At 37.4% G+C, this 18846-nt stretch overlaps 1 protein-coding gene, 1 long non-coding RNA gene and 1 pseudogene across 3 annotated transcripts; 1 reads left to right on the forward strand and 2 right to left on the reverse strand.

Moving 5' to 3' along the window:
- The first annotated feature begins 843 nt into the window (after nucleotides 1-843).
- LOC133708815 (diacylglycerol kinase 4-like) lies at nucleotides 844-8390 on the forward strand. 2 transcript variants are annotated; one of them, XM_062134344.1, is made up of 12 exons: nucleotides 844-1336; nucleotides 2198-2320; nucleotides 2434-2571; nucleotides 2655-2740; nucleotides 3482-3581; nucleotides 4561-4636; nucleotides 5239-5321; nucleotides 5711-5781; nucleotides 6214-6291; nucleotides 6656-6743; nucleotides 7088-7204; nucleotides 7890-8390. In XM_062134344.1, the coding sequence occupies exons 1-12, from the start codon at nucleotides 980-982 to the stop codon at nucleotides 8046-8048; spliced, it is 1476 nt and encodes a 491-aa protein (XP_061990328.1). In that variant the 5' UTR covers nucleotides 844-979; the 3' UTR covers nucleotides 8049-8390. The 2 variants fall into 2 exon arrangements, with proteins under 2 accessions (XP_061990328.1, XP_061990329.1); XM_062134345.1 differs by having other exon boundaries at nucleotides 846-1336; nucleotides 3482-3569.
- Nucleotides 8391-10624: 2234 nt separating this feature from the next.
- Nucleotides 10625-12376, reverse strand: LOC133708023 (uncharacterized). Its single transcript, XR_009845517.1, has 4 exons — nucleotides 12122-12376; nucleotides 12002-12047; nucleotides 11629-11821; nucleotides 10625-11220 (listed from the first exon to the last, which is right to left on the reverse strand). It is a non-coding gene; the product is annotated as an uncharacterized LOC133708023 (long non-coding RNA).
- A 1814-nt stretch (nucleotides 12377-14190) lies between these two features.
- LOC133711619 (glutamate receptor 2.8-like) lies at nucleotides 14191-18623 on the reverse strand (annotated as a pseudogene).
- Between the last annotated feature and the right edge of the window lie 223 nt (nucleotides 18624-18846).

An 18846-nucleotide genomic window follows, 5' to 3' on the forward strand; every position in this document is an offset into this window, starting at 1 on the left:
CATGCATTCATTGGTCCATAAAGATTAAGAAAATATTTTCTTAATCTTTTGTTCCATATTTTATTCTTTGTGGACCAATGAATGCATGGGGACTGGTTTGGCACAGTATTTTTGGGGACAACAGATTTCATCCCCACTGTAATGAGTGTAATCCTTTATGTTTGGTATCATTATAGGGGAGTACAATTCTTAAGGTACTATTTTTTTATTTGTGATGCCATGTGTACCATTTGGAAATTACTTTATTTGAGAAGATGATTACGTGTACATCATATAATCAACTTTAACTAAACTAGTAGGCAAAGATACCTGAAATTTCTGTAAGCAGTATTAATTTGCATAAGAACTTTCTTGGTCTGTTTCATGATCCCACATATTGCCATTTTAGGGATTAACCCTTTAAAGAGATATTAAGTATTCCGACGACCTTAACTGAATCAAGTTTGAGAAAAATTAGTGAAAAAAAAAAAAAAATGGAGGATCCAGCTCCAACCTAAACATAATGACCTGGCATTGACGAAGAAGCTCTTTGACTCAAACAAAGAAAACTAACGCGTTAGCGTCCTTGGCAGTTAATTACATCTAGTCCTCTTTTCGAAATTAACCGCAACCCCGAGGTCATTAGTAAAAGAAAAAGAAGACAAACAGAAAAAAAAACATAAATTTGAAAACGAAACCCATTCGCTCCAATTTATTTTAATTTTGTTTAACGCCTGTGCCGTTCTTAAATACAATATTATTAAAAATTAAAATCGAGATAAGATGGAGAGGGACGGCTAAAAATAGAATCCCACATTATTTAATATCCATAAAGTACTGTTTCTACAAAACTTGATTCCTTCCCATTATTGCAGAGTGAGCCCTCTTTTTTATTTATTTATTTCTTTCCTTCTTTTTTTCCAAAACGCGGTTTTTGAAAGCAGAGAGAGGTAGTTTGAGAGAGAGAGAGAGAGAGACGCCGGAGATAATAGAGAAGGAAATGGAATCTCCGTCGTCATCGGCGACGCGCGTGACGGCGCGATCGTCGGTGATGGACTCGATCAGGGGGTGCAGCCTATCGGGGATTCGGATTGACAAGGAGGATTTGAAGAAGAAGCTGCTGATGCCGACCTACATACGCTTCGCCATGAGGGATTCGATCAGGTTGAAGGACCGGACCGCCGGAGAGAGCCGGCTTCCCGGAAGCAGAGACCTCGTCGCCGTTCCCTCCGACGGCAATGGCGAGGAGTCGTCGGCGCCGGAGATGCCTATGGTTGTGTTTATTAATCCGAAGAGCGGTGGCAGACACGGACCTATGCTTAAGGAGAGGCTCCAGCTGCTCATGGGCGAAGAGCAGGTGCGTCATTTTGACCCGGTTGACCCGTTTCTTTCTTTTTGCTGACCTATTCGGGTTTGAATTATTATTTCAACAATTTTAATTAATCCATTTTCCTCTGCGAAAACTTTTTTTTTTTTGATAGTTTATGAACTTGTGCATGAATTTTGCGTGTTTTTTTTTTTTCTTACGATTTACGTGTGGTTTAGGGGTTTTTGGTTACGTGGAAGAATTTTGGTTTCTTCTTCTTCTTCATCATTTTTTTTTTCTTTGGGAGATTTTTTTCTTCTAGTGTTTCTGGTAGTGTTGCAATTCTCTGCTGTTTAGTTAGGTTGAACAAACATGACTGAAATCAGATCTGAAATGCTTAGGGAATGATTGAACAGGCGAAGCTCAAGTGGTGCTATTCTATGCTCTTAAGGCCCAGTTTGGGATAGCTCGGCTTAAATCGTAAGCGGCTGTAGCTTTTAGCATATGAAAGCTGTTTTTTTTTTACCAACTTCTATAAGCGTCAGTTTAATGGTGTAATTTTTGAAATAAGCGGCTTTATTTAATTTTACCAAACACGTTTTGCTACTTAACTTATAAGTCAAGTAAAAGATGCGCATATATTGATTAGTTTGGGTATGTCACCTTATAAGTTTGAGGTTATGAAGTCTTTGACAATGAGCCAGACTGCTGTTATATATATATATATATGCTTGCAACTCAGTGCAAGTGTGTTTGATTTCTGTTTTATGTTTTTGGTTTGCTTGTCCCATTTCGTTCCTTGGCTTTCTGTTTTTCTAGTCCTTTTGCTTTGTTTTTCAGAGGTCTCTTTTAATATTTATTTAATTTGTAGACATTGTGGTTTGGCTGAATTGGAAATATTTTGTTATGCAGGTTTTTGACCTCTCAGATGTGCAGCCTCATGAATTTGTTCAGTATGGATTGGGTTGTCTTGAGCGGTTTGCGGAACTTGGTGACAAGTGTGCAAAAGAGTGTCGTCAAAAGATCAGGGTTATGGTATGACGTCGGGCACATTTTACCTAAAGATTGAAAACTGTTGTGAATTTTGGCATATTGTGAGATCCTACAATATATAAAAGACACAGTAATATACTTGAATCATTGGGCAGGTTGCAGGGGGTGATGGGACAGTTGGTTGGGTGCTAGGTTGTCTATCTGAGCTTCAGAAGCAGGGCAGGGAACCAGTTCCTCCAGTAGGAATTATTCCACTTGGAACGGGAAATGATCTGTCTAGGAGTTTTGGTTGGGTAAGCTTTCTTCTGCTGTGAGTTTGGATTGTTTAGAGATTTTTCTTGTATGACTAAGCATTGTGTCTATATGTTCTCACCAGGGTGGCTCATTCCCTTTCGCCTGGAAATCAGCCATAAAAAAAACTCTTTTCAGAGCTACTACAGGTCCTCTTTGTCGTTTGGATAGGTACGTTCTAGTAATAGCTCACAATCTGTATAATCTGAATTAGATGTACCTGTACAATCTGTCTAATCATGCCCAGCGAATGATCCGTGAATTTAGAATTTGTTTGTACGTACTGAAATTTTGTTTGATTCAGGACCGTTAATTTTTCACCTGAAATGGATAAATATGTGCAACTCTTCACTGTGTTTTTGAAATGGTTTAGTTCAGTCAACTCGCCATCTCAGTTATGTGTCCATCTGTATCCTTTCCAAGAAGTTTGATGAATTGGCTGCAGTTGAGACGCAGGCTCCTTTTTCTACCCTGTGGACAATGTTGTGGGTTGAATTGAGCCTGATTAATTTCTCAGATGTCTAATGACTAACCCCAAGATACTTTAAAACGTTACCAAAACCTACGGAGGGGAGATAATTTGAAACAAGAACATGGGTTTAGGATTTATGTTATTAGATGCTTAATGCTTGTGCTTGAAACACGAGATGAAAAGATGGAAAAGTATATGAAATTGATGGCAAGTCCCTTTTCTTTGGAATTATTATTTCCTGTAATGAATAGAAATAACAGTCACTAGTTTGTACCCTATATACCCATAATTTGTTAGGTACATTTTATTTGTATAATCTGGGATGAAGTCCCGTTCTCATAGCCAGCTCCCTTTGTACTTCGTAGTAACAAGAATACAACTTAAATATGGGTTTTGGTCAAGCTAACAGTTACATTAATATTTGTTTTTGAATGGTGCAGTTGGAATATTCTAATACAAATGCCAGATGGTGCAGTTTTGGAACCACCTCATTCTTTGAAGCTTGCCGACGAGTGCACTCTTGATGAGGTTGTAAATCCGGTACTTGAATTCTGCCTTTTGCATTGTTTAGCACTATTACTGGGTTTACCTTCCCAATCTTAAATTTTGACAAATAATTCCTTCACATGTGAAATACTATGCAAATGCCTGTCATGATTTCACGTTACTTGTCTGGGTATAAATTCAGTTTTTGTATTGCTCAAATCTCTGTATCTGATTGTGTTATCTTCTGAAAACGAGACTTAAGCTTATAAAAACAGGACTATCTTTTGAAAGAAATATATAAGACCATCTCTTGGAACCTCATAATAAGACTCTTGTACAGCCAATCTGAGTTTCAATGAATGAAATTATGTGTTTCTTAAAGGTATTTTCTTCTATTTTACATTTTCCTTCTTATTTGATAGAGGCCCATATAATGTCTCTGCAAGTACAACATCCCTTTTCCACTCCCTAACATTATCCTAGTCACTTAAAATACTTTTCACCAATAATCCATTAGAATCACCTACGTCACCTTTTCCCTCTTTTGATCTGACTAACCCATGAATCCTTTCCAGGAATTGGCTAAAATGCTCTAAGAAATTTGCTGACATTGACTGCTGGAGCTTTATCTTCATCAACTTGCTTTGATGTATTTTTTTTCAAAATATTATACCCAACTTGCTTTGGCATTATCTTTTCCTCTTTGAAATAATGTGAAATGCTTTTTTCCTCCTATTTTCTGTATCTATAATTAGTTAGATCTAACATTTTTGGATACTGGTAGTGTATCCTTTGAGAACGAAGTATTGTGGTTAGGGAATAGGAGCTCAAGAAGTTATGGAATAGGGAGCTAGTTTGGGAAAATGGATGAAATATGTTTAGAAAATAATGCTTGAATACATACTATTGTTGCCAGAGTATCATATTCTTGTTTGCTATAAACAGTTTTTGTGCTTGGTGAGATTTTTGTTTATATGTTGTTAAGGATACAATAGTTCTATGTTTTATGTTTGACACTTTCTGGTGACTGCAGGGTTTGGAAATTCAAGGGCGGTTGCCTGAGAAACGGACTTGCTACGAAGGAGTGTTTTATAATTACTTTAGCATAGGTATGTAAACTTATTGTAGAATGGCTATATTTATTGATCCACCCATGACTTTTAAACTGGTGTATGTGGTTGAATAGTGATAGTATGTTGCATGCACGTCGCATATCATATAAGCTTCTGTGCAGAACGTATCTGAGTGTGTGAGTACTTAGCTGTTGAGTAGAAAGTCTATTCCGAAGTATGATTTGTATATCCAATCCCTTTTTTGTGTTAGCGTGTTGATCTTGGTTCTTTTTCCTTTTCTTGCAACAAATGGCACTTCTAGAAGTAATCATATTATATTGACAATGGATCTAGTTGCCAGCACATCCTTTTTAGGTGTCAAAATGTTTCTTACCTCTACCTTATCATAAACAAATATCTGTGGTTGGTCAGGGAAGAGTGTTTTGTATCTAATGTGTAGACTCTCAAACCCATTCACCTATGATGATAATTCTGTTGTACAAAATATTCTGGTTGAGAACGATTATATGAAGATGCTGATTATGTTGGTTGTAAATTTTCTCCACCGTCTTTGCACTGGATGCAGCCTTATGTGTTCTTGCTTATGAGGAGCTCTGTTGTACGTCACACTTATAGATTTTTGTTATTTGCTTATTCAGGGATGGATGCCAAAGTAGCTTATGGATTCCACCATCTAAGAAACGAGAAACCCTATCTTGCACAAGGTCCAATTTCAAATAAGGTCTGATTGAAGTTTAATCTCTCTTTATATATGATTTGAATTATTTTGCTTGCTTGCTCTATAGTAATAGGGTCCAATTCCAATAAGGTTTGATTGAATACCTCTATCATTATATATGATTTGAAATTCCTTTGTGGCATGCTTTTTAGCAATGATATTATTTGCAGAGCTTATTGAATATTTGAGTAGAATAGTGTCCATTTTAGCACAAAGTTTCCTTCTTGATCGCTGGAATTCCAGAAATAACAGATATTGGAAACTTGTATGCTATTGATTTATTTATTTATTTTAGTATTATTTAAATGTTACACAATGAAGTTAGAAATACAGATTATTATTTAATCATACAATCATGTTTTAGCATTGTCATGATTAGTCTGTTATTGCAGTTGGTTTACTCTGGTTACAGTTGCACACAAGGCTGGTTCTTCACACCTTGCACAAGTAATCCAAGTTTAAGGTTTGATATCTCCAAACTAAAGCAGTATTTGTTTACTTTGGTGTTGCTCTCTCCTTGTCGTTCAGTTTTGTACTGTCCAATATATTATGTTGATTTAGTAGGATGTTTTTATAAGCTGTATTCCTAATTATCTTTTGCCCTTTTTGATCTATTCTACGATACAAGAGAACTCTCCTTGTCTAACAGAGTATAAAGTACCACATACATTCCTTTCACATTAAAAAAGTTTAATAATCATTTTAGAAATGTGAGGTTATTATAGAAGTTAGACATGAATTGTTCTAAGCCACTTTACCCGCACTGAAGTTAGATATCAAACCACAGACATTCCTTCCACTTTGATTTAGCTTTATTTGTTTCAAAGACTGGGTCTCTCTCTCTCTCTCTCTCTCTCTCTCTCTCATGTGTATGCAATTATTTATCTGGTTGTAGGGGACTAAAGAATATCCTAAGGATGCATGTTAAAAAGGTTAATTGCTCAGAATGGGAGCAGATTCCAGTGCCGTCAAGGTGCAGTTCTTTCTTTCTTTCTTTGGGTATAGTTCTGATAACATATATGTGATTGGCATATATAAACCTTTGTACTTATTATTATCATTATTATTATTACTATTATATATTTATTTATCTTCACTTATCTTTTTCTTTTAATATGATCCTGTAACACTACACTGGAAAGGAAGTTTCCTTCCTTGGTCATTATCTGTGACTGCATATTTCAAATCTGTATCTTTGTTTGTTATTATGTCTCCTGAATGTAAATTGATACAAACTTAGAAGCTGACAGACATGAACTTGTAAAGCGCAGATGTTTCCATTTTTTTTTATTTTTTCTGTTTGCAACATCTTATATTGTTATGTTGTTTTCTGTCAGTGTAAGGGCAATTGTTGCTCTGAATCTTCATAACTATGGGAGCGGAAGAAACCCATGGGGTAATCTGAAGCCTGATTACTTGGAAAAGGTACCATAAGTTTTTATTGAAATGATGTGGTGTTACTTTGGAGGATGAGTTTTGCTGTGTGTTTAAGAGTGTTAGCACACATATTTTGTTCTCTATGATCAGTTGCAACTTCAGGTTTCCTTGTCAGCTTCCTTATGCCTGGAATTTTTTTCTGAAATTTATATACTTTGTCATGATTGGTTTATATATCACAACTTTCAATCAGTATACAAGAAAGTTTCCTGAAATCATGACAGTGCAATCAGGCCAATCGCAACTTTCATTTGGTTTGTTATGAAATCATGCTTAAAAGAGCAATCCTGAATTCCAAGCTAATGGTGGTTAGCTTAAATTTTGTTGTTCAGAAAGGCTTTGTGGAGGCCCATGCTGATGATGGTCTTCTAGAAATTTTTGGCCTGAAACAAGGATGGCATGCATCATTTGTTATGGTTGAACTCATCTCTGCCAAACATATTGCCCAGGTACAGCAACACTGTTTACATGCTATTAATATCACATTTATATCAAACATGCAAAAGTAAGGCCTTTTAAAATATTGATAACAGCAGGATGTTATTAACATGCAAAAGTTTCATGTTTCATGATGCATTTTTGAACTCCTGAATGATGTTGTGTTTGTGTGTTTGTGCGTATTTTGCTTCATTATCTGTTGATGCTCTAATTTTCTAACGTCTACCCCTGTCATAGTTTATTTATTTATTTATTTTTGAGATGAAAGTGAAGTTTTATTCACTTGAGATACAAGCTTTTGTTGTCCGTCCTAGTTGCTCACTATAGACTTGATTCATTTACTAGTTAAGCTTTATTATAGAACTCTAAATTTTCTTACAGCAATATTACATAAAAGTTAAGTAGAATGTACCCCTTTGGCTGTCACAGAAATTTTTTGATCCGGTCTCATGAACTTGCTTTTATAAACAAAACTCCAGTGAAAATGTTGTCTATCTACTCTTACTGGTAAAGATGGAGGATTAATTCAAACAAAAGTAATAAATAGAAACCTTGGGGCCATGATTCTAAGCAAAAATGTGAATTGAGAGTCACAATTTTGTGAAAAAATTGGAAATTTCTTATTAGCTTCATAGTGTTGAGGATTTAAATTCCATTGGTACTCATGGATTGTACAAATTGACTGGTATCATTTAGGCTGCTGCAATTCGGTTGGAAGTTAGAGGTGGGGAATGGAGAAATGCATATATGCAAATGGATGGGGAGCCATGGAAGCAGCCAATGGACGAGGAATTTTCAACGCTTGTGGAAATTAAGAGGGTTCCTTATCAATCACCGATGATTAGTGGAGACTAATTCTTACTTGGGTGCTGGCGTTTCTTACGGCTGTGAAGTATGTGAAGAGGATTTATCCACCCAAGTGCTTGTAAATTGTATCCATATGCCTATATTTCTTGGTATCAAAGCATTGGTTTGTTATCAAATTCGTTGGTTAGTTAAAATCGCCATTGTATTTTCTAGACCTTTGTTAGGTACTGTTTTCCAGATTTATTAGTTCGGCACGAATAAGTTATTAAGATGTAACAACTAGCATAAATGATACATTCGCCAGAAAAATTGGTAGTGATGCAATGTATATAGTATATACAACATCAAACGGGATTAATTGAGTGTGGTATTGCGTTCTTTTTTTCCCCATTTTCTTTCCTCCAACGGGTTTTATATTCTCGAGCTTTAGTGTCTGCAAGTGCACGTTAGCAGTTAGCTAAGACCTGTGTAGTTGTTTTGTGCAGTCAATAGCCCCTATTGGTCCGGCTGGCCTTACCAGCCATGCTAAACCAGAAAGATTGGGGTCGGTTTAGAAATAAAAACAAGCGGAACTAAGATCAAGAATTAGAGAAAATTTCAAAAACAATAGATGAGGCTACTCCGAATTAAGGTTTTTAAACTTCCTAAAATATCACAATGGTATTTGAGTTTGAGAACATGACACAGTTTTGGTACTTTTTTTTTTTTGAGAGAAAATAGGTCAGCCATTTCATTATAATTCAGCAAGCAGTACAAAAACGAAACACCCTTATGGGGTCGTCAGAAAGAATCGTCCCTTAGAAGCTCATGAAAACATATTCTAGAAGAATAAAATCCCACAAAGTCCCGAATACACCCACCTTTTGGTAAGTTCACGCACTTTTATTCTAACAAAAACTAAGAAACCTCGCCATAGAGACCCTAAACATAAAGGGAGTAGGAAATGAATAATCACCCTCCACCCCTATTCCAAAGACAGACCAGGCCCTAAGAAGACTTTGGACCCTACCTACCCACATCCAGCCATTCTTCAAACCCACCAACCTGTGCCAGGCCCAATGGGTCAGAATTGCTGAGGGCACCCTACGATTTCCACCACAGCCAAGCAAATCGCCGCTGCCGCCACTATGGGTCATCCCTGTCGAGACTGCTTCATCTCCAGGATCGAAACACACCTAGGCCGCCACTAAATTCAGATCACTCGGAGACGACTTCTGGTCAACACGCTCCGCCAATTCCAATACCACGCTATGCTTCATCGCCTCCGGTAGAGAACTGCGTATGGCATAACCCAAAAAAGTTGAGTCGCCACCACCCTCCACATACATTCCTGTATCTTTCATTGTAAGGCCAGATCTGATAGCTACACAGTCATCGTCCGACAAACCACCCAACCACCTTCGGAAGGAAAAACCACACCCAGCCAAGCTGACGCCATCTCAGTGAGAACCCAATCTGATCTAGACCACTCTAGATCCAATGATCCGCTCTCGACGCTAGGGATAGCCACCGCCCACGGCTCGACCCAGCCAAAAGTGCTCTGGTGAAACACACCACGCACGAAGAGAAAGTAAGAACACAAGCCGATTAGACAAGCAAATCGGAATACAACCATCGAAGACGGCAGATAGGGAAGAGAACAGAGGCCTTCCCCAAACCCTAGCAGAGCGCTAGGTCACAGATAGAAAATACTGATCCTGTTTCACAACCTAAAAATTGATAGAAAAATATGTGTGGGTTTTTCCCAATATCTCTTTCAAAAAAAAAAAAAAAAATCCCTAAACCTAAATACTGACACAGTTTCTGTTCTTCTAAACCTACTTAGTTCTCTTCTTGCTCTGAATCTCATTCTCCTTTTGGTCTACAATAACTTCTATGTCTTCTGCATCACTCTCCCCTTTCCCGCCAAACCCCTGTCGAATCTCGCCGGAAAACCCTTCCCAATATGAGCCCCTCCCTTTTCTTCTTCTTCTTCTTCTTCGAAGCTTCAGTCCTCTTCTGTTATATATGTGGTGAAAGAAGAAAATGCACGCATGTTCTTGAAGACCCATTTGGCCTCTCTCCAAAACCCAACAAACTCAAATCATACCAAAATTTCGAAATCTAAGTATCATAGGTCAAGAAAGTTCAGAAAACACAAGCGCAAGCTCAAAGCCATACCCATTGAGACGAAATTGCCTTTCTCAGAGTCAATTCCATACAAGAATGAGAGATGTTATAGTGTTGAAGAGTTTGTCAAAGATGAAAAATGTAATTGCGGCTCAGACAATTGACCTCCAAACCGGTAATTGGAGCCGATTGAACAATGTTGTGTTGGTGTTAGACAAGAATCATCAAATTGTGGTGGCTATGCTTGGTTTCGTGAAGAGAGAGAGAGGAGAACAGGATACGGAATGAATGGGTGATGAGGTGTCAGTAAGTGGGTGGCCAAGAGAGAATGAAATAAAAGAAAAATGAAAGAGCATCACGTGCAGGTAGCATTCCTGATGAAGAAACAAATTTATCCTTGAAAAATATGTCCGAGTAACAGAGTTATTGACGGTATGTGCTAAAAATTAGGGCTGGCTTTGGTACGGTTACCATGTTTTTTGGGCTGAGCCGACTATCGACCGAATCCTGTCGGTATGCTCAAACTCAGTACCACTACCGTGCCAAAAAAAGTCAATACCGAAGCTTTCGGTTACCGACTTTTCGGTCGGTTTAGTTTCGGTTCGGGCCCAACCGAAATAGATGAATGGGCCTAATACTGATTGGTTTTTTTTTCAGCCCAATTATTCATTCTAGCCTGTTTTAAGCCAATTTTTTCTGGGCAGTTTTTACCAAATACTTAATACTCAACTCTCTGCAATTTTCTGAATAAATACCTCTTCATCAAGTCTATTCCTCACTTTCTTATGGAGATGTGAGTTCCAGACTTGATGTTTTTCTCTCAGCTTTTCTGCTATAGTTAATAATGTTCCAGTTCTACATTACAATTTACAAGTTCACAAATCATATGTCACTGATTTCTAAGTCTAAACTACTTAAATATTACATAACTTCAAATAGGAACTATAAATATTCAAAGAATCAAAAATCTGCTTATGATTTGATGATTCTTATCACTAAACAAAAACCACACAGCAGCTATATTTTTGAATTGGAGGTTTGCAGCATCCAAATCTTCAAGTAGCGGTTGTTGTAGAAGAGTTCGCACCTCCCAAACTCAGTGCAGCAGTTCCTTCAAAGTAAAAGGTATACAAGTTGCATTCATGTTGGCAGCAGATGGTATACAAGTTAGATTCAGATAAAAAGCACAAATGATATAGAACATTCCCCTTAAAGTTTCAATCTTTACATAGCTATATAAAGTACAAACTCATTACCAAGCATACAGGGTTGTTGATAAGTACATGAGTAATTAGAAAAGTCAATCTTGCATCTAAAAACAAACAGATAACAATCAAAATAAACTTGAGCAAACTACATATTCCTAATTGTACAGCATGTTGACTAAAGAAACTGATAATATAACCAATAAGCATAAAACACATGCACAATAACGACTTTTATTCCCCATACAACTAGAACTGCTGAACAACAAGGAATCTAAAAATTGCAAAGCTGCATAAAACATAAGCAAAATCACCTTCTACGGGGTTGGTAATATTCTGCGCTTGTGCTCCAGCTTGTAGTGAAGACCAGCACAAGCACACGGCCAAAACGGCCACACACGTCCAAGCTCTAGATTGATACATCCCCACTGTGTAAATATCACTAAAATTCTGATACACCTATTATAACCCAACTGCTGAAATTCATGCAGAACCGGAATAGTCCCCCTGACATAGCAACAAGCATAACAACAAAAATTGCAAATTGAATCAGTGAGCAGCCCAAATAGATTAAAAGGCAGAGCTTTAACTTGAACACTTGAAATGAACTAAATTCAAGTTCATTTCAGAACAACAATTCACAAAAAATGAAACAGACTAATTGAGACATCGAAGAAGATTACTTACTTCACTCTATCAAAGTTCAGACCCATTTGTTTCCCACCATCTTGGCCTGTACAAAATCACTTAATAGTTTTATCATACAAAATTACAAATTAGACAAGACTAAAAGGAGATAGATTTTACCTAATCCGTTGTGCTCTGAACCACCAGTTGAACACCATATAAGCCTCTGAACAACCGCTTCAACCAAGCAACTGATCTAGGTTTTCGAAAGATTTGGGGATTTCGAAAATCAAAGGATATCTAGGTTGAAATTTATGTTGGTGAGCTTCGCATCTTGCTTAGATTGTGTTTTTGGGACTGGATTTGCAAAGATCTTTGTATAATTGGGGCTAGAATCAAAAAATTGGGGCTGGGTTCTCAGAGAGAGAGAGAGAGGAGCGGCTGTTTCTTTCGAGAATGAGGTCTGAACCTCAACCCCTTTAGGTTTTCCCACTCTCACACTCAGATCCAACGATTATGATTAATTGCTGCTAGAGATGAACGGCCCATATCATCCTACTAATAAAAATTATTAAAAAATTATAAGAACCCATCATATCCGGTCGGTTCGGTAATACCGAACCTCTCTAATTTGCACTACCACTACCACTACCGAGCCGTGAACATATGTTCGGTACGGCAGTACCGTACCGTAGCTTCGGTAACCAAATATGTCGGCGCCGACTGCAACGGTTCGGCTGGTTTGCGGCTGGTTTCGGCAGGTATGGTATTTTAAGCCACCCCTACTAAAAATAGTGTCGGGTTTTCAAACGCAGGTATCATTGTGATATTTTGAAAAGTACAAAAACCTTAATTCGGAGTGGGCAATACCTCATGTACTGTTCTTAAAATTTTCCGCTCTAGATAACAAAGTTTGCTCATAAAACATCTCTTAAATATCTGAAATACCCTTTTCATGATTTGTTCTTTCATTCATATTTTCTTTCTTTGGTATTTAGACCTCCACTTCTAAATTTTTACATCAATTTTTCAGTTTTGCCGTATTTTTTTTTGCCTTCATGAAGAAATTCATTTACATGCAGACAAAGAAAACCCAAATTCCTTACAGTGCAACCATTCAGAAGCTAACTCATCAAATGGTGATTACGGAATTGTATTTGCATATATACCAGAGTGGACGGAGATGATAAAGTAGGGAGTCTTATGTACTGAGCAACAAAGAGAAACTTGGCCTCTTGTCAATGGATTTATTAGAAGTTGGTTATATGCATGTCCATATGAACAATTCATATCATCGGCTTTTATTTACGGTTATGTTGGTAAATATGTATTAACATATCGGTTATTCCAAACATCACTTCACTAGTGAGTTTTTAACACCGTCTCTCCCCCCAAGGGGCCGGAAACTTCACTTTGCTAAAACCATTGACAATAGCACAAAAACATAAATGAGAGTTGGATAGATTTTTTCTTTTATAATTTGTTGTCGCTAATGGTAATTTCATAAGAGGATAAAGGTCAAATAAGTCAAGTGAGAAAATTTAGAGGAAAAGCATCGCAAGGAGCGTATAGGGTTTTGGGTTTTTGGCTTTTGAATCAAGGTTAGAGCTCGTGTTGATAACGTGTTTTAGAAAAAGAGAATTCGGGAGAAAATTGAGATACTTTCATTGATATAGGGGCCTTTATTTATAGATGATTACAAGTACAATATTTTCGAGTACAAGTAGGAATATGCTAAACCCTATTACGTACAACCAGGCTAAGTAATCTTAAACCTACTTGGACTAGGCACACAATATCTTGATTTCCTGCAACACTTACGTGGTTTTGCAGGCCAAAATAAATAGTAAAACTAAAAGCGTACTAGGCAGCCACAAACCACATAACCCATTTTTCATTCTTTCCTTCATTGATTTTAGTTGTTTTTTTTTTTTTTTTTGAAGAAAAGAGATAACTTCATTCATTTATCCATGGCCAGAAGGCACATACATCAAATGTTGTCTTACCAACAAAGGACAGGTAACCCTCACTGCTAACACATGCGCTCACTTATTGAGCCTACATACAAGAGATCAACTCCTCACTACAAGCCTCTCATTGGGAATTCATTGATTTTAGTTGTTAATTGGGAATGTCATTGATTTTGTTTTCTTGGAAATATTGGATCACCCAATTTTTACACACTTGATGATGATAACGATGATGGATTTCGTTAATTGATAGAAAAGGCTGAGAGGCAAAGGAAAATGTAGTTTAAATATGTACCTGGCTACCTGCTATTACGTCTACAATGGTGTTTCCACTAATTAATATATACCAGATACGTTTACATCTTGTCTAGTAAGTGTATGCTAACTAACCATATTCAGTGATTACCAGTCCTAACTCAAAAGGAAAAAATAAAAAAATAAAGGACTACATATAATCGTCTGTCTATACCCAGCCTCAAATATCAGGCTTTGCCACATAATCCTGATTAGCAATAGTAGCTGCATGAAGACTGGTTGATGCATTCACTTCATTCCCCTGGTTTGTCGACTGTGATGTACTTCTGTTCGTTTCACCTGCCATTCCGAGCAGGGCAGCCAAAGAAGGTCCCAAGTGTAACAACCCAGCCCTCTGTATGGCCTTGTCCATCTCCACTGATATGATCTCCTGCACAGCCACCTTAAGTAATTTATCAAGTTCAGCCCTGTGAAGAAGAGCCAAACTCACTTCATGGCCCTCCCTAATCCTTCTCTGCTCCTCTTCAATCCTCTTCATTTCCGAATCTCTTTCATCTAAACGCCTGCTAACTGCTCTGGACAGCACCTTATGTTCATCTGTTGGAACATTGTCTAGTTCTTGGTGGAAACACTCTAGCATCTGTGAAGCTTCACCATCTCTAGCATTTGTTGTAGATGAAGCAGTTATTTGTTGATCAGTTGCTTTGTTTTGATGAAAATGCTTTGATAGTTTTGACAAGAGTGAGCTGGCTTCTAGATGGATGGAATTCAATACAGGCCACTGTTTATACAGGAACTTGGAAAGTACATATATCAAGCATGAAGAAATTGAAATGACTGCTGTGATGATGAACAGGCCTGCAAAGCTGTGCACGCTTAGACTTGGATTTTCTGAAGAGAATGTGGAACTCAAATCTTGACATTTGGATTCATCTGGGAAATACTTACGTTGCAGTTGTTCCATTGTCTCATGATCTTGAGTCACGTTCAAGATTGCCCTTGAAAAGTAAGCAACAAGAGGGGAGCCTATTGGGAAGGCCTGAAATACAAAAAGAAATAAGGTAATAATTAATCTCACCATGTTTGTTATTGACCATACTATAAAAGAAAAATATCAGCACCATACCAGCAGTCTAGGTAGTTTAAATGTTTAACAGTGAACCTAAGTAGATCTGCAGAGACCACATTACTTTTGGATACAAGTGAAAAATTCCCATGAAGTGCATGTATGAAGAATTCACTAACATAATATGCGAGTAACGTGAATGATTTGGTTAAAGAACACTATTATTTATGTTCGAACTATCTTAAAAGATGTATGTTCCATCTTCAATAAATCAATTGAAAGAGATTGAAAGACTTACAAAGCCAAATCCGTCAGTTCTGTAGGTTGGTCCAACAACAGTGTATCCAGCACAATACTTGGCCAGGAAGAGCTTCAAGTAGGGGATTTCGTCAAAGATAGCATCAACACCACCATTTTTGCTTCCTTGAGACAATGCTTTATGATAATCCTCCGGAAATCTATAATACTTTAGCCTGTTCTCCTCAAACTTCAATTCTCTTATCAAAAGCTCTCGTACAAAGGAATTCTTTTGGTATCCAACATAATCACCATTACGTCTGAGTTCATTTACATCAACAACTGCTGGCTGCAACCTTTCTACAGTCAGCAGTGATGCTAAGTTTGCAGTGTAATTAACTCTGTGTTAGGATGAGTACCAGAAAAATCCATATGATCAGCACAAATCTTGTCCAATTGCTCACCACCCTCTCCTCTAATACATATAAGGACAACATAATTATACAAATGCAAACTCAATCAGAAAAGGAAAATAATAGTGCTTAGTCCTATGTGTAATTTTGAACTAATGTGTGAGGTTAGAAGGCCAACGAGTCAGCAGAATGGAACTACTTATAATAGACGCTATCAGTAATGTGATAAACAAATTTGCAACAAGTTAAAAAAAAATCTGCTGGTATCTACAAAATACTTACTGTGTGCAAAAACAAGAGTTGAAAAAGAAAACCAAAGGGTTGTGCCAATTTGTTGCTGTCGTGAACCCATGAACTCCATGTTTTGATTGTGTTCCAAGACCCATACTACAACAGCTGTAAAGATGAAGGCACCCCCAGTTGTCAACCAAAGATCCCAACTAAGAGGTTTTAGGAAAATCCACATATTCTTTCTTTGGTCATCTTTAACTTTCACCACCATCCGTACGCCTGATTCAAAATAAGGTAGTGTAAAATCAACATAAGACGTCCTATTGCCAGTGATTGTTGTATCTCCCACTACAGCATCAAATTTCTGCATTTCCATGGCCATATTCAGATTATAATTAATGTTAAACATGGTAAAGAAGTGAAAAACAAAACTAACCTAATGAAGTGAAAAGACAAATCAACTCACATTCAACTTAATCTGGTAAAGAAGATCGTCATAAGTCCCTGCAGCCTCTCTTGATGAACCATTGGTGAATGGAATGAACTTGTGTGGAAGTGCAAATGGCACTCTTTCTAAGGCTGCACGGAAGACAACATACGAGAACCCTGAGAAGCTCTTAGGCTCATTGGTGTGAGGAAACCATTCTATCTTCATAAATTCACTAAAACTGTCATATGTTACAGCAGGTACACCAATCCTCAACTTTTTACCAGCTATAGGTATATCCCAACCCTTTGGTCGAGTACTGGTGTTTCCAGGCCATGTGGGTTCTTTAATGATAAACTCAAGATGATCATCAGATTGAACTAAATCATCAAATGATTCTTTGTTGGGGGTCCAATATCCAATCACTCTCTCCCTCTTACTCATGACATTGAATATTTGAAAGGCTGCAGGTTGAAATTGTTGATCAATCAATCTAAATCTCCCACTTAAGCCTTCAAATCTGGTCCTCAGCAATGTTTGGAGAAGCCTTGGACCTGATTTAGACACACCAATTTGGCTCAATATTCCACCTGTGCTTTTCCCTTTATTATTGTTCTTTAAAGCACTGGAATAATTTGCCTGCAACTCAACGAGTTCTACAGCCTTAGCTAATGCCCAAACTGTATCATAAGCCCATAAGCCAAATATGCTTATCTTAGAATGAGTCTGCTTTGTAGTCCCAATAGTGCTTTGTTTCCATCTCATCTCAAAATCATTAAGACCTGTTGACATTGGTACATAGGGCGTTACGCCCACCACACCTTCCATTGAATCAATGACCTTTCCCTCCAGTGGATGTAACCCAGATGATAATCCATCAGTTATGATCCAAGCATACCCTTCACTCATCATGCCTGCACCTTTTGCAAGTAAAAAGAGTTTAGAACCAAGTGAAGGAGTCATGTGCACCAAGAATACCCTCGTCTGCATTGCCATTAACTTGATAAGCTTTCTCAAAATGTTTAAGCGACTGGATGATGGGGAAATGACACTTCTGTAAGGAACCCTGGTGTCAATTTGTTGAAAGGCATCAATTATATAGGGAATCAAACCATTTCCATATTCTGTGTCTTCATATATAAGAACAACTTCATGCCACCCATATGCTTTAACAATGGATGTGATGGCTTTTACTTGAGAAGAGTCATCCAGAGCTGTCCTGATGAAGAAACGGTTCAGAGTTGGAGACAAAGAAGGGCTTGTGGCTGAAAATGAGATAATGGGGATTTGTGCTTTCTCTCCAAGACTTATGACAAACTTAGCTTGGCTTGATGTTTGGGGACCTATATATAATAGCTTGCACCTCTTCATTATTTAGCAATTCTAAAGCTGCAAAACATGGAAGTAGACTGCAAATTGTTAACTTTCATCAAATAAAAATTAATTCTAGTCACTCAAATTATATTCACTTTAACATTATTTTTGTTTCATGGAGAAAAGCACTAATAGTTGAGCATTTACATGTCAAATTATATTTACTTTAACATTATTTTTGTTTCATGGAGAAAAGCACTAATAGTTGAGCATTTACAACATGTATGGAAAAGTTAGCAACTAAGATCAATTAGAATGGTCTGTCTAGCTAGTTTTACTTTTACAGTTTTACCGTAATGAGCTTCAATAATGAAAATTAGATCAAGTAATAATACCTGCTGATGCTGCAGAAACAACATCATTCCTAGAATCTTTCACAGTAAGATTCAGCTTTGTTCGATAGTTGGCATTTCTAGCATAGAATTCCGAGAGCGCCATGGATATGCAGCGTTGAGCCGTCTTCCCAACCGGAGTACCCAGGTCAAGAATTACGCCCACATTTACCATTTGCTGTGATTTTCTTCCGGTTCCATCTTCATCAACAGCTGAGGAGTTGCCATAGATTAGGCAAACATCTAATAACGTGAAGATTATCAGGAGGTACTGATTGTTGTTTGCCATAGAAGTTCCAAAGAAAAGCAACCTGTGCTTCTATTCTTGTTGTTTTCATTAATAGTAGTAAAATTACTCTAGTCACCATCTATATGCCCTCTAGAATACTTGGCATATGGAAGTTGTTTAATGTAAACCACTAATGTAACTTATTTTCAAAGAAGGAATTTCACCAGAATTTAAGGACGTAAAATTGATAAAGGAACATTCCCAGAAGGAGATAAGGTACTTCTTAACGATATACTCGGTTTCTCATTGATAATTAAAGAACCTAGTAAACCAAGTCTTCAATATCCTAGTTCACACTGATGTAGACCACA

The sequence above is a fragment of the Rosa rugosa genome, chromosome 5 (genome assembly GCF_958449725.1).
Source record: "Rosa rugosa chromosome 5, drRosRugo1.1, whole genome shotgun sequence".
Taxonomy (NCBI): Eukaryota; Viridiplantae; Streptophyta; class Magnoliopsida; order Rosales; family Rosaceae; genus Rosa; species Rosa rugosa.

Excerpts from the sequence above, each read along its gene's own strand:
- LOC133708815 (XM_062134344.1), top strand. The coding sequence starts at position 980 with ATGGAATCTCCGTCGTCATCGGCGACGCGCGTGACGGCGCGATCGTCG. Across the intron at positions 5,322-5,710 it reads AAGGTCCAATTTCAAATAAG|TTGGTTTACTCTGGTTACAG; the intron begins GTCTGATTGAAG and ends CTGTTATTGCAG. Across the intron at positions 6,744-7,087 it reads AGCCTGATTACTTGGAAAAG|AAAGGCTTTGTGGAGGCCCA; the intron begins GTACCATAAGTT and ends TTTGTTGTTCAG.